At 43.9% G+C, this 15737-nt stretch overlaps 1 protein-coding gene across 1 annotated transcript in view; it reads left to right on the top strand.

The window, feature by feature from the left end:
• Positions 1–15169, top strand: part of EMILIN2 (elastin microfibril interfacer 2) — a 36268-nt gene extending 21099 nt beyond the window's left edge. Inside the window, exons 5-8 of the mRNA XM_014871262.2 lie at positions 1337–1669; positions 2238–2276; positions 8239–8376; positions 9049–15169. Of these exons, the coding sequence (XP_014726748.2) occupies positions 1337–1669; positions 2238–2276; positions 8239–8376; positions 9049–9386 (848 nt within the window). The 3' untranslated portion in view covers positions 9387–15169. The remainder of the gene's footprint in view (positions 1–1336; positions 1670–2237; positions 2277–8238; positions 8377–9048) is intronic.
• Positions 15170–15737: the final 568 nt, after the last annotated feature.

Below are 15737 nucleotides of genomic sequence, written 5' to 3'. Positions count from 1 at the left end.
TCTTGGGGACAATACCTGCACAACTTCACTGTAAGCTCTTCCCCCAAAGGTGCAGAGTGAGGCTCTCCTGTGGTCCCCAGACACGCAGCAGAGCCAGGGGAAGCCTCACACCTCATCTGCTTCTCAGCACAGCCAGATGGCTTAGCCCTAGCCCCTGGTGAATTTGCCTAGGCTGATTTTGGACTGTGCTGAATTGAAGTGTTTCATTGTGAGCACCACTCAGGGAAGTGATCTCCACTGGGGACCTTGGCAAGCATCTCTGGTGTGTGACCAATTGTATCAGATAAATTTGCAACGGGATGTTCGCCCATTTCCACAGAAACTCACATCCATCCCTGTGCCTAAAGACATGTCTTGGTCTCCAAATGCAACCAAAGTAACCTATGCTGAAGTTTAATTTAGCTTGAAATTCTGATTATTGTGTGTAAAAGCTCATTGCAAGTGCTAAAATCTACACGTTTGTAAATTTCTGTTCTTAGTGTAAATGTAGCTCAGCTTTCCTCTTGGGAGAGCATTGCATCCTTAAGTGTCATCTAGGACTTCATTTTTATGAATAAACCAGAATTCCTATAAAGGGTTTAGAACTTGACCAGATACACAAATGGAACCATGTCAGCGCTGTTCAACCCTGATGTCATATGGGTTGGCTGCCCCAGTGGAAAAGTTTTTTAATGGTATCTCTTCTGTTTAAACAATAAAGAATTTTTCCAGTAAATTATATCCTTGAGTTCTACCTTCATTGTCAGAAAATATTTGTAATGGAAGTACTTGAACATTCAAGTTTTTTACTTTTTAAAGTAAGGGAAAACACCTCCTAAGTCATGTTCATTTACTGATTTTTTTTGCTGTGGATGATTTTCCTTATGATTGTGCTAAAGGGACAGCCTTATGCTAAGAGTTGGGTGAGTACAGAGTCAAAAGCAAGTCCAGTGGGTGTGAGGAGTTGAGAACTGAAGTGCAAGGAGAGAGAGAGCACGCTCTGGAATGAAGGTGCTGGTGGGAATAAGTGTGATACTCAGCCTGCTTGCTGCAGAAAGGCCAAGCTGGTGTAGCAATTGAATGAATGAATGTTCATAACTTATTTGACTGCTGCTTGTCCTGTCTCCAGGCTGTCTTCATTCCTTTCCCCGTGTCCCACAGGCTGTAAAGAGTGGAGTCTGTAGTACTTCAGGAGTGGAACGGCGTTTCGCCAGTGCAGTCTTGGGTCTGAGGGAACAGGTGGCTCCAACTGAGTCCTGTTTTGCCTTGAAGTATTTATTATGCAAAACTATGCACACTTACGTTCTATTTTAGGCAAATAATTTTGTATTTTTCCTCCTCTTTCATCACGCTGAAGGGCGACCAGAAGTACGGCCGCAGCCGTTGCCACCGCGGCCGCCGGTGCAGCCCCAGCCTGGCATTTCCCTGCTGCCATCAAGGCCCAGGATACAGCCCCCACGGCACAGGATCCCCCTCCTGCCACCACAGCCCAGGCCTCCTCCACGCCCAGCCCTGCCAGGGTCAGCAGTTGTGCCACTCCTGCCCGGAACAACCGGCATCATCTTGGAGACGGGGGAGGCAGGGCCTCCCGGCACGGTGCTGATGTCTGGGAGAGGGCGTCTCCGGAGCGTGGATGGCCAGGCTGGCCAAAGCACCGTGCCCATTGCTGAAGGGTATGCTGGAGCACCAGGTGAGACAGCCAAGCTGGCAGTGCATCATCCTGACCGAGCTCAAAGGACGTGTCAGGTCCTGCTGGAGAGGTGGCACTGAGATCTGCTGTGCCTTACCAGCCCCCTTTTGGCCATTCCTGGACAGCCACTGCTGCTGGGGATGGGGATGGGTTTACAGCAGAGGGGATGTGGGAATGGGCCTCTGCAGCCTCCAGCTGGCTGCAGAAGTAGGGGAAACACATTCAGTGCCAGTTTTGCTTCCTTTCCAAGGATACACAAAGCATGAGGTCAACAGAGATGATGTAAAACCCCTGGTAACTACAGCAGTCTTTGCCACTAGGGAAACCTAGTTTGTTTTTTCTTTCCATAATTAGTAGATTTAATACATTGGAGTAATAACTTGGTTCTCTTTGCCATGACCACCCCAGTTTAACAATAATTGAGCATTTCATAGGAGACACTATTTAACAGCTGTTTTGGTAGGTTGCAGTTCAGTAACCAGGGATGCTTTTTAGAGGACTGCAGTGATATTTGGTCATAATGTACTCGGCTGTATACTGAGTCATACATACTGCTTTTCTTTTGTAGGATATCCAAAGCCATCTCCTTCTACCACAGATTCACAAGGTAAGGCAGTTGTTTCCTAGAAATTTTTCAAATGGGTTCTTAACATTTATTTCAGTCCCTGGAAGGTCATGGCTGAGAGGAAAAAAAAGTGTTAATTTTTAGTATTTAAGTTTAGCATTGAGGAAAATCTGACCAATTTTTGTTAGACCTAAGCATTAAAACATAATCTGTATCTTCTGAAAACATGGAGATGGGGAGAGGAGTTAGGTTTTGAAAAATAATTTTGAGTTCTTGCTTCTTAATTCACTGTGACATAGAGTTTGTATTTTCCAGCTAATGTCAGTATGGACCTTTCTATTTGCCTTCTAAATGAGAAAATAAATATATTTGTGATGGTTTTATTATTTCTTTAATAAAACATGAAAAAGGCTAAGACTAAGATCTTGAATAACTGCTGGTGTCCTAGCCTAGTGCATAAGGTTGTTCTCCTCTTGGGAGAGTTTCTGCCTTTGTTATAGTCACCAGGACTCAAGTTCCTGACTTCAGTGAAAGCAGAAGTGCTGCCACTGACAGCTACTGATTAAAATGATTTACAATTCTTTTTTCTTTATTTGCTGGGTTACTTTTAAAATAATTGTTAATAATACAATTTAGTTACGGATTTGAATGATGAACAGGTATAAAATTTATGTGGAACATGCTGGTTGGCCTAGAAAAATATGTTGACTGGGTGCTGCCAGCCCTGCAGCCTCATACTCAAGATATTAAACCTTGGGGAATGGTATTCTAGATCAAAATATTTCCACATCCTTTAAAAAAAAAAAGAAATTTCATCTAAATTTGTTTGAGGAAATATGGGCGTTAGATGGAAGTAAAGCATTAGGACTTTATGGAATCCAAAAACCTACCACCCCAGGACTTAGTTTGATGGCCATAACAAAATCACAAATACACTTCATTAAGAATGGTCTGAGGACCGACAAAAAAAGAATTGTAAAGAGTTCGTTATCTCATTGTGATATTTATACCTGCTAATTAAAATTCCATCATAGCCTGAAAGCAATCTTTTTGCATTTGAGAATTGTGGTAGTAAGAACAGGCAGCAACAGATGAGGTTTCTGGAAGAGGATAAGAAGTAAAGAAACACTCATTTATCTTGATGCCAGCAAAACCAATATAGATGTCTAGATTTCTGTGATAAATGGATTTCCTGGGGGTTTTCTTCCCATTGCAATTTATAGATAGCAGTATTTTTAATAAGTTTATGCTAAAACTGTGTGAAACAGTAGGTGGATGTTAGAAGTGTTGAAGAGGCAGGGTAAGGCAGGAGTGCACCCATCTGCTGTTTGGTGCAACACGTTCATGGAGCAATCATCACCCTGGGATCCAGAGGGAGGTGGGCTTGACCAAGGAGCTCATTTTCCTGATCCATGCCACTGAATACTTATCTAAATACAAGATATTCCTGTTATTAGTCCTTAAAATTCCCACAGTGTGCCTTGCAGATCTCAATGGCAGATAGTCAGAAAACAGAGAAGGATGGTACCAAAAACTCTTAAGATTTCTGTGGAGTTGGAGCATTTATATCCACTGTCCCTAATCTGGACAGGTTGGATTGATGGGCTGAGGACAATTGGATGAGGTTCAGCATGACCAAGTACCAGGTCCTGAACTTTGGCCACAATAACCTGCTGCAGTGCTACAGGCTGAGGCAGAGTGGCTGGAAAGCTGCCCAGAGGAAAAGGACCTTGGTGTGCTGGTCAGCAGTGGATGAACATGAGCCAGAGTGTGCTCAGGTGGCCAAGAAGGCCAATGGCATCCTGTCCTCTATCACAAATTGTGTGGCCAGCAGGACCAGGGCAGTGATTGTCCCCTTGTACTTGGCACTGGTGGGGCCACACCTCCAGTGCTGTGTCCAGTTCTGGGCCTCTCAGTACAGGAAGGGCATTGAGGGGCTGGAGCGTGTCTAGAGAAAGGGAACAGAGCTGGGGAAGGGTCTGGGTGATTAGATATTGGAATAGACTGCTCAGCATGGTGGTAAGAGTCACTGTCCCTGGAGGTGTTTAAGTAAAGACTGGAGGTGGCACTCAGTGCCAGGGTTGACACGGTGGTGTTCAGTCATAGGTTGTACTCAGTGATCTCAGAGGTCTTTTCCAGTCCAATTGAGTCTGTGATTCTAATTGTCAGTGTCCAATGAAGAGAGCATTCTGGGACAGTTAACAGTGCTGTGGAAATTAGCAGCTGGGGAAGAGGAGAATTTTTTGCTTATTGGAGGAGGAACTTATTGCATAAATAAGGCATCAAGGAATCCTTACTGTCTAATTAGTTCCAGACAACCATTTATGATGTCTTTGGCAGTCTTCACCCAGTACATTTTGTGGTACTCAAATTCAAATTTGAAAGATGACCAGACCTTCTTGTACTATAATTCCTAATACAAGAAACTTGTATTATTAAAAGGGCCTTCTGACTATTTCATTTCTGTTTCTGAACAGCTTGTTACATAAAAGCACTGCTCAGGAAGAAGTTGAGGGCTCCAGTTCTGTCTCCTGGGACTAAAGTAGCCCACTTTCATGCTTTTCTTGAATGCTGAGGCATGATTTGCATATTTTCAGTACCAGAGCATTTCTTGATTTTTTTCCTTAGACATCTGCATGCATCCCACAATACAAAATTGTAGATAAAGATCTTTAAGGACTTACAAGTATTAATGAGAGAGTACAAGATAAAATATTACATAGTAGCTCATATAGGCAAGGAGTTTACAACAAAGATGAGTTAAGTGTCAGGACCAGAGAGCATCCACTAATCCTTTTTAATACAGTAAGAGTAGGATATTTGTATAAGGAACAGTAGGTAAGTGCTGGAGCAATATTCTCTTGCTGCAGTGTGAGAGGATGGAGTTGCAAGAGCAGACAGATGTTACTAACAGACTCAGGAGGAAAGTATGTGAGTATTCATAACACACCGAGATATCATCCACATCAGAATCACTGTGACTTAGCAGAGCAGCTTCACTGAGCACTGGCTGGTGGAAATCAGTGTTCACATCAGTGCTGTGCTGCATGGTGTCATGAGATGTTAAGGTAAATTTGGAGAGTTAATAACAAAAAAATAGGCAGGGAGGTGATAAATTATTTGCATTTTTCTCCCATTTACTCTTACTGAAATTACACACTTTTCTCTCATTTAGATTTAGGAGTATTGACTATTTGTGAGAGGAAGTCTGACAAATCCTCCCTATTCCTGCTGTATCCAAGGGTATCATAAGTCCTACTGGCAAATGAATTACATACTCTCTTCTGTGTCAGTTCTTGAAGAATCCTCTTTCCAGTTGCTGGGCAGTTGTCAGCAGCACCACCACACTGTTGTTTTCTCCTTTTGTCTTGATAACAAATGTCTGTGCTGTGTGCTGTTTTGTTTTGCTTAATGATTTTTTTTTCCTTTTCTTTTCTTCTGGCCCTTGGGCTCTGTGGGAAGCATGAACTGGGCTTGGAAGTCAAAAAGAGGTGGAGAACCAGAAACACAACTAACAGATGGGTGGAAGTAGATGTAACCTAACAAGGGCCACCCATGCATCTTCTGTGGTTTTTTGACTCTCCAGAATGCATTACAGTAGCATAGATTGCCAAGAACAGACCTACCTGCTCCTGCTTACCTGTGTGTATAATATAAAACGTTTTGTCTGCCTAGCAGTTTCTTCATCAGAGCTGTGTCTGTGGTTCACAGCTTTAAACTGCTTCAAATTTTTTTTCTGATGTTTGTACTTCCACAGTATTAACTGCTTAAATGAAAGTAAGTGTCCTCAAAGCTTCCTTTGAGAAGCTGAACTTTGATATTTGCATGAAGAAAAGTGTTTGCAAGAGGGGACATGTAGGACAAGGTGGTGCAGCCCTCTGTAAAGTTCTGCAAAAGCACTGCTGAGCTGTTGGTAGGAATGGTGAAAACTTCAGACACAACTCCATCTAGAAGGTGGGAGAGGGGAAGAGAGCACAGACACACAGCGTCTTTACTGTGGCTCCTTACATCGACCCCTGAACTAATCTACAGGATATTTAGACAGCTCTAAGATTTCTCCTTTGAATAGATACGTATGGTGTGCTGAACTAGGCTGCATGTCAGCATAGCAACAAGTAGTTACTTCTAATAACTGTTCTAGTGAAGGAAAATCTTGAAGGAAGCCATGGAGAGCCAGGGCAGGAGTCACTCCTTTGTTCAGATGACACCAACGCAAACAGGACTGCAGCTGCTCCAAAGCTGGCAGTGTTTATGGGCAGGAACAAACACATAGTTTGTTCCATTTGTGCAGTGTGACTGCTGGGGATAGAAACCTTTTGAGTGAGCCAACAATATGAGGTGAGTTTTCAGTTAATTTGAGTCTCAAGGTAAGCTCAGAGTAGCTTTCTGTGTCAGAAGTGTTGTGTTAAGGTGGTGGAGCTTTACAGAAGCTTTTGAAGTAGATTTCCTGCAATTAATTTTGGTCCTTTCAAATAACCTCATCTTAGCTTGCAGGAGCACCTGCAGGCACACTGGCAGGTAGGAGTAATGAAAAAGAGCTTCTGTCTATCTTCTGAGCTTGAGACAAAATGCTGAATAAGAAGATTTCCAAAGATACGTGAGGCAGCTGGTTACCAGCCCCTGAGGGAAATCAATGTAGTTATCTGCCAATTTTGAAGTTGCAGGCATGTCTTCCCCTTTGCCTTCTCCTCCCTATCCCACCCCAGGCTGAGTTATTCAGAAAAACCGTGGATAGCAAAACATTTGTATATCCACATTTTAGATTAAGTTATGTGACTTTTTAAACTTCGGTTTTGAAGCAATATCATCTGAATTAGATTGGATTTTAGGAAGTGTTTTTACCCAGAGGGTGGTCAGGCTCTGCCATGGGCTCCCCAGGAAAGTGGTTACAGCACCAGTCTGGCAGAGTTCAGGAAGTGTTTGGATAATCCTCTCAGACACATGGAGTGATTTTTGGGGTGTCCTGTGCAGGGCCCAGAGTTGGACTTAAATGGTCTTTGTGGGTCCCTTTCAATTCAGGATTTGATGAATTTAGCATTTGTTGCTGATGGGCATCTTTGATCGAGAGGGAGAGGCCAAGCATTAATTTTAAGGAGGGAAAAGGAGCAGTGTGAAATAGCAGCTGTGGACAGCTTTAGGGCATTTGTTGTTTAGTTACTTGCCCAGACAAAGCAGCAAGAATTGACTACTTCTAGCAGTGTGTACTGCCTTAAGGAAAATGTTTAAAGGGATGGTAACAGGAATGGGACTAAGTGGCTGAGCACTGAGCACTTGCTATTAAGTCAGTCTGTTAAAAGTAAAAATTCGTCTTAGGTATTTTTTAGTATCATCCAACTACTAGATGAATACTGCTGTTAGACTGAGTTGGAGGAAATATAATTTGGACAACTAAGTGTCTGTTTCATCTGCTGAGAAAAGAAGAAAAAATTGTAAAGTCCCTCAAAAGGGAAGTGCTGGAGAGAGACAGGTTCTCTTTGTATCAATACTAAAGTGTTATATATTCTTATAGCCGTTTTCACTATGCTTTGGCACAGAAAGGGGGAGATCTAAGCTGTGCACAGCATGTCTCAACATGACAAGGAAAGCTGGCACGAGCTATAATCTTTAGCATTCCTATGGCCATTGTGATAGTGATGGAGAGTGCAGATGTTGAAAGGCAACCTCTGTCATGAAGGTCTTTGGCAGAAGCATTGTTGAATTGAAGGGAGGTAGGATTTCCACTGCCAGCATTTACAAACCATGTACTGTTTCTGTAGAAGGAAAAAAAAAATCCTGTGGTCAAGACAGGAACTTTATGGTGCTCAGTATATTTTATGGTGAGACAGCTGGGGCTTGGGCCAGCAATACTAATTAGTATTCTGTTAATGACTGCATCCTGCAACTGGCAGGATTAGTCCAAGTGGACTACGTGCAGGAACAGAGACAGTGGATTATAAAGCATCATAGGGAAAAGGCTGTGTTATGATCCTGACGTGACTCTGACTCATGTTGTTACCCATTTCAGGACCTGCCTCTGCTGCTGTGCCCTCTCTGGTGTCATTTTCTGCTGGGCTCACACAGAAGCCTTTCTCCAGTGATGTCGGCGTGGTTCACTTCAACAAAGTGCTTGTGAATGACGGGGACTATTATAACCCCAATACAGGTAACAGCCAAAGAATGCACCCACAGCCAGGCAGGATTATGGGTTACCAGTGTTCCATGTTACCTCAGGCCTTGCTGGTACATTGAACAAAAGAAGTAAATCCATGTAAACAAGGCACATGGGAGTAAAAGCTTCTCCGTGGGTGTGGACAGGCACACACTTTCATGGCTGGTTTTCCATGACTGCCCAGCTCACCTGCATGTCTGCCCTGACAGCACAGCTGGTTGGGCTCCTCAGCCCACCTGAGCCCAGGTAGCAGAGGTGAGGTTCCTTACTAATCCACTTCACCGAGGAGAGGAGAGGAGAGGAGAGGAGAGGAGAGGAGAGGAGAGGAGAGGAGAGGAGAGGAGAGGAGAGGAGAGGAGAGGAGAGGAGAGGAGAGGAGAGGAGAGGAGAGGAGAGGAGAGGAGAGGAGAGGAGAGGGAGATTCTCATGTTGCCTCCCCAAGGGCGCTAACTGGGGGCTGTCTCCTTCTGAAGCACTGAGGGGTCAGGTGTGCCTTTGCCTTCATGACTCACTCAGTTGGTCACCTGCCCAGGCTGACCTTGTTGCAGTTACCTGTACGAAGCAGTGGGTGGCCCATGTGGCTTTATGTTTGTCATCGTGCTTTGGGCAGTGGGGTGTCCCCCTTTTGGGGAACTGTGGTCAGCCCAGTCTGTGTCTCTCCTGCAGGCATTTTCACATCCCCGTATGAAGGGCGCTACCTGATCACGGCCGTGCTGGCCCCGGAGAGGGATGAGTACGTGGAAGCCGTGCTGTCCGTCTCCAACGCCAGCGTGGCCCAGCTCCACACTGCTGGGTACAGAAGGGAACTGCTGGAGTATCACAAACCCTACTCGGGGAAACAGACCTGTGGTGGGCCTGGGACGTTCCACCTTGTTCTTCACCTCAAAGCAGGAGATGAAGTAAACGTTGTTGTAACGGGAGGCAAGCTGGCCTACACAGACTCTGACGAAATGTACTCCACGTTTAGTGGAGTTCTCCTTTATCCTTCCATTTCTCATGTTTAGGTTTACCTTGAACAGGGGAGAAGGGTAAGATATTCAGAAGAAATTAAGTGTAATAAAATTCAAAGCTTTAATATATTCAGTTTATATATTTGATTTCAGTGATGGGTTTATAGTCTATACAGAAACATTTTCCTTGTCTCTTGTTTCCAGAGGTAGCTACAAAAGACTACATGAACTCCTGTAGCTAAATGAACTCCTTCCCAAGCCCTTGTTTACCTGTACAAGCAGAACAACTGTTTAAACAACACGTATGTTCTCAACAGATACTTCTTTACTGTGCTCCTGTTACTATTCCCTATTCAATTGCCTTTGCAATCTTTTCCCTAGTTTTTCAAATTGTCCCTTGTGTATCAAAGTTTACATCTTCGCTCAAGTTTACAGTTGTGATCAGCTATTTTCATATTTTCAGTAAAGCAGAGCCAAGAAAGTGAAATTGCAGAGAATATGATTGATGACTTTATTCTTTGTATTATTTAGTAATGTGCGTTGGCATAATCAATTTGTTCAATGCAATTGCAAAGCGTGGTGGCAAAATGATATTTACCTGCATCAGTTTTCTGCCTTTAAGTGCCAAACACAGTGCTAGGAGACAAAGTGGGTGACTCAGGTGAGAGCAGCAGTGCAGGGGGAAACTTGCCTCAGCTCTCCACTGGGCAGATGTGAATGCAAGGTGCAGTTGCTCCTACTGGAAGATTTAGAACAGTTATTGTTTATTTATGGAGTAAAAATGATGGTTGGTTATTCATGATGCTCTTGAGATTAAAGGTTGCTGATGGAAGTTAATAAAACAGTCACAAAAATCACAATCAACTTTGCTTAGGTAGAAAACCGGTGATTTTGAAAAGTTTCAAAAGTTTTACAGGGTTTGTTTTTGGCAGTCCAGCAGTATTTGCATTAGAAGGGAAGTTTTTGTCTATAGTGTGTTGTAGAAGACAAACCAGACAAAAGATGGTTGATAGAGGAAGATAGTGTTATTAGTCAATATTGTCAAATGCACAAACCAACCCTCTGGCAGAGTTGTTACAGCCTCCTGCATCGGGGCTTTTGAGCGAGGTTTGTTTTAACACTCAGCATCTGTTTATATGGATAAAGCAGCTTTCCTAGCTTAAACAGATAAACACACTTGAGGCAGCACTATTTTATTTTGCACACTAGCCACTTCTCAGTGGAGGTAATAAAAATGATGCTTTGGCATTTTGACCACTTTTGTGGCTGAAAACTGTTTAAACGTGTTTTACTGAGAGCAGGACTGTATATTCATTTTTCACATGTACATAGATTTGTCATATGTATATTCTTTATATCAACTGATCTTTTTAATAGTCTGTTCAGGCCACATAGAGTTGTATTTATCATAGTGATTTGTGCAGTCTATTTTCCTTATTACAAATGCAGAACAGCTGTTGTAGCCTCAGAACAAACAATTTTTTTAGGTGAGGGAAGAACTCCCTGTGCTGTAAAGCAGCGCATTGTATTTAGCTGAAGCCCTTCCCATCTGAGGAGATCAGATGAAGACTTGTGCTTTTGTTACTTTTAGTTTTGGAACAGATACTCCCTAATAATTGTGTTTCCAGGCAATGAGATGGGGCCTTCCCACAACAAACTATCACATCCTGGAAGCTGAACTGCTTTAAGAAGAGCAGGCAAAAGAACCTTTCTGTCCACAGAGGACCTCTGAGTCAGCCCTAGTGCAGCTAGGGTTGCACTGGGGGAGTTGTGAGCGCAGGAAGGAAACTGTGAGTGGAGTTTTAAAGCACCTGATTTGGGAAGATCTCTTGGCACCTGATTTCCAGAAATGACGGTGTTAGAGATAAGCAGAAGCTAGGGCTGCCTGTGTTCGTAGGAGGAAGGCTGTTTCTGACAGAGCAGCTGTTAGTCAGTAGCCAAAGATGTACAGTGAACTTGCACTTCACAGCCTGATTGAAGGAGCCACCTCTGTCTCCTTTCCCTGCATGTGTTTCTGGACCTGTGCATTATCATGCAGTCGGCAACTGCACGCTTGTTCAAGGGGGCTTAGCTTTGTTTTGTCCTCTCTGTCCCATGCCTTTCTAGGTCTCAGAATGGTAGGGACAGACAGGAAGGGTTGTTTTCTGTGTTTTCAAAAGCCAAGCATATCATACTCTTTTTTCGTTTAAAAAACATGGTTTCTTGTTACATACAAAAGCCAGAGAAGCACTTTTCCTTTCAGGATATTTTTCACTCTCCTCAAGAAAGCTGTGTTCTCTAAGAAGCTGGCTCCAGACTATGTGTGACTCAAGATTATTGTTGCCTGTTCTAAAAATGACTCATGGAAACAAACAAAATGAGCTGAGTGCTTAGGGAGACCTAGCTGGCAAACACAACCTTTTTCTTCCACCTCCCTCTAAGTGAGAAATTTTTAAGAATCAGCAGTGCAAGTTTACTGCTAAGAGTTGCAAATCAATTATTTAATTATTATCAATCATTTAATTATTACCTAACTGCTCCAGGATATTTCTGAATCCAACCCACCAATCTTCACAAGCCCAGTTCTGCTAATGGGACAGTGCTGTCTTCCACCAGACAGTTTCCCTTTAGACCCAGGATCTACTTTTGCCTGTGCTGGGATGGTTTAAGCCCTCATAATGCAGCATAGCTGGTATTTGTACATTGCTGTAGAGCATTCCCTAAACTGTGTCACAGCAGAGTGCAACCCCAGCATCTTATTTTGAGGACACCTTTAGACCTTTTAGGGACAGCTTCCTATTCATCTCAAGCTGTGTGGGTGGGCACAGCTATGACTTTTACAAGGAATCTCTGTCCAAGATTCCTGCCTTTGTTGAAGGGGACTTGACCCTTAATTTGCACTTCCTTGGTAATTACTGTAATCAGGGTAGGTGGCTCAGTTCCTCTAATGAGGTTATTTTCCTGGAGCTTACAAGGTGGAGTATTCACCCACCTGGGAAGACCACAGGGATGTTGCCCATCAATAGGGAAAGGGAGGATGGAACCTGAGTTTGTTTCTGCTCCAGTCAGTGCTTGGATTAAATATTAATAATGCAAAAGCTGGAAGAGACTCCGGCACAAATGCATTCACAGGCCTGACAAGGGTTGGCTCCACACAGAGCAGCCCAGCTTCAAAGGAAGGAGCAAGAGCCCTGCTCCAGAATACCTTGAGCCTGCTTACAGAGCATTTACATCTTTGGTGAGAATTAGCAGAAGCACATGGAAAGACCTGCACTGAAAGGAGCATTTCTCACAGTGGGTTTATGATTTGACTGCCACTGCAGGAGAATCCACAAGCTCAAATAGGAAGCATCTGTTAACTGAGAAAGCCTTTAAAAATAAGTCCAGTGGGTGAGAGCTCTGAAACAGGACAAGTGCCTGTTTCATAGCTCACAGTGCTACCTTTTAAACCTGCTTTGCAGGTAGTTTAGTAATGCAGTATATGAGAATTGCAAGACTCTTAGATAATACAGTATCTGTTGAGCCAAGTGCTCTAATTTGACATCAAAACAGGAAGAAACCCAAACCCTACCAGGTGAAGCTGTACAGTTGTCAGGTGTCAGATGTATCTGACACCCTCAGCCAGGCACGAGTCCCTGTGGTTCCTCAGGGACTGCAAATATCCAAACCAGATGAGTCCCCAGGGCAGCATCACTTGTGAGACAGGTGAGTTCCCAGAGGCAGGGCTTTAGCAGCAGAACATCTGAAGCCAGGCCAGTGTGCTGACAGTCAGAGAGACTTGGCTCTGGTCAAACGTGGCAAGCATATCCTAAAACCCCAGGTGTGACATAAATCAGTCATATCCCCAGGAAAGACTGCAGCAAAAGCAGGAATACTGCAAAAAGTGTAAAAAAATTCTACCTCATTATTTTAATTTGCTATTGAGACCTCTGGAAACAGTGAACACATTTTTCTAGTCTTTACACTTTGAGAACACTCAAAGCAATGAGAACTTTTTGTCATGTTCTATCACATTTCCTTTCGAGTGTACACCAGGTTAGTTGCAGCAACTTTGTGCAGTGCCACTGTGACTCTAGTTGGTTTGATAAGCCAGCTGACCTGATAAGAAAAATTACAAATAAGCAAGCTGTAGGTAGAAAGCATAAGAAAGCAACTTGAAACAACATGCCCATCACCACCCCATGCAGCTTTAAAATGTGCTGGGAATACAAGGGAAAGGGTTCCTCAACTGCAATCAGAAGATTCAAATCAGGATTGAACTCTCATGAGAATACAGCATGCATTTGGAAGTGATTGTTTGCTGATTAGCTAAGTCCTTGTATTACATAGTAGTTATGGGTCTCTTTCACTAAAACTAGAAATGCACTAGAAATTTATGGGCTCAGCTTGGACATGGGAGGAATATGCACTCCACTGAGACTTGCTCAGCAGGTACAGGTCGGCTGCTGGTTGCTTCTGGATAATGGCACAGAATTCAAATCATCCAGCTACCAGGAATACCTGGGGGCAGTCTCCTGTCATCACAAGACAGACTTGTGCTCCAGCCAACACAACATTTTTGCAATGTACCCTGCAGACTTGGGATGCAGAATAGCAGTTCTGCCAGTTTTTTGTATATGGGAGACTTCAAACAACAGCTTGTAACATGTTACTGCATAAGCAGGTTTTGGCATTTATTTCACTGTCTTGATTGTGGAAAACAGGAATATTACTAATATTTTTCAGCAAAAAGAACAGTGCATTTCAAAGTACGCTTTAGGTATGCATGTCTATACATATACTCATGCATATATTAAAATAATTTCAAAGGGGGAGAGAAATATCCAGGAACATGAAGAAACTGTGTGACAGAAAACAACAGATGTGTCTAAATAAAGCCTACCTCTTGTGTAATGCCTCGATGCTCTTTTGCTTTCCAGGGAATACAGCAGCACTATAAGCCAAAATTTTTGCTCTCTTCTCCACCTTTAGAACTGCAGTTTCTGGCTTCTCAGTCAAGCTTGCATGTATATTTGAAATAATTACTCAGTGTCAAGCACTGTTACATAGGCTTTGTAGTACATAGAAGTTCTGCCAACACAGCTCTTAGTTGCTCAGTCGCTGCCCTGATTCCTGGCAAAGGTAATATTTCAGGGACCTACAAAAATCTGTTCGAAGTGCCTGACCAATTCAGGGCTGGACAAAAGCTAAAACATGTTGTCAAGGGCATTGTCCAAATGCCTCTTAAACACTGACAGGCTTGGGGATCCTGAGATGGCCCCTCCACTCCCCCCGGAGCCCATCGGGTCAGGATCTGGCATCTGCCGGGCTGAGCCTGCCACTGCTGCAGCGACTCTGTGCCTGCTCCACACACAGATGGAGCAAGGGCTGTCCGTGCCCGGGAGTGCTGAGCAGCTGCACAGGTCATTCCGGGGCTGCATTCCCCTCCACCCATCCTGCTGGCACGAGGAATGTATCCCAGTGACTGAGAGAATGGGCAGCCAACCGTTCCCATGGCCCTGGCAGGACACTCTTCGTTTGGTGTATCAAAGCAGCGTGAAGTTCAGGAGCATAGGGAATCCAAGGTGGCTTCCAGGGAAAAGGAAGTGTCCAATGCCATGTGGCTGCTTCACACACAAGAGATTCCATAAACACTGTGGTTTGGGGATTTTGGGGGGGTTGGTAGTTGTCCGGATTTTTGTTTGTTTGTTCATTGTCACCAATCATTGACCTTTGCGTTTGTCCTGGTTCTAGCTGGGACAGGGTTAAGTTTTGCAGCAGTGGTGAGCAATTGGATGTGAATTGTACTCTGCCATTCCTATCGCTGTTGTTACTGTTTCTTATTTCATTGCTGTTTTTAGTAAATTGTTCTTATCTCAGCCTCTGATCTTCAGCTCTGTGTGCCTGCAAATTAATTGATTATTTAAGGCAAGGGAAAGGAGGAAAAGCAGCAAGGGACTGCTTAGGAAACACATTGCACAAGAGTGGCCACCCCTGGCTACCCCAGGGGCAGAAGACCCTGACAAACCCTTGCTGTGCCCAACAGTAAACCTCTGAAGCTCTGAGCGCACACAGCACCTGGGACATCTGTCCAGAAAACGCTCCTGAGCTGACTCCCTGCTCAGCTCACCACCATACACATACCTCCCACCACAAAGGTGCAGGGCTGCAGGTCCTCAGTGCACCAACTGCATGACATAACTCCAGGCACCATGTCCTGCATAGAGAAAGTGCCTGTTCCTGGAAACAGTGATTCTGTTCTTTACGTATTGAAGCCAGTTGCTCCAAGACAGAAAAATCCATCCACCAATACCACCCTAGCAGGAGTGCATTAGAGTAAGATGGACACAGGAGAAACAATGCCAGCTCAGGAAAGTTTTTGCAACAGATCGAAATGTGGTATACATTGGACACACCACCCTTCTGTTGCTTGTACTGGCAGAGTCA

This window comes from Sturnus vulgaris, chromosome 1, assembly GCF_052056855.1.
Source record: "Sturnus vulgaris isolate bStuVul1 chromosome 1, bStuVul1.hap1, whole genome shotgun sequence".
Lineage (NCBI taxonomy): Eukaryota > Metazoa > Chordata > Aves > Passeriformes > Sturnidae > Sturnus > Sturnus vulgaris.
This window is presented reverse-complemented; position numbering and strand designations above follow the sequence as displayed.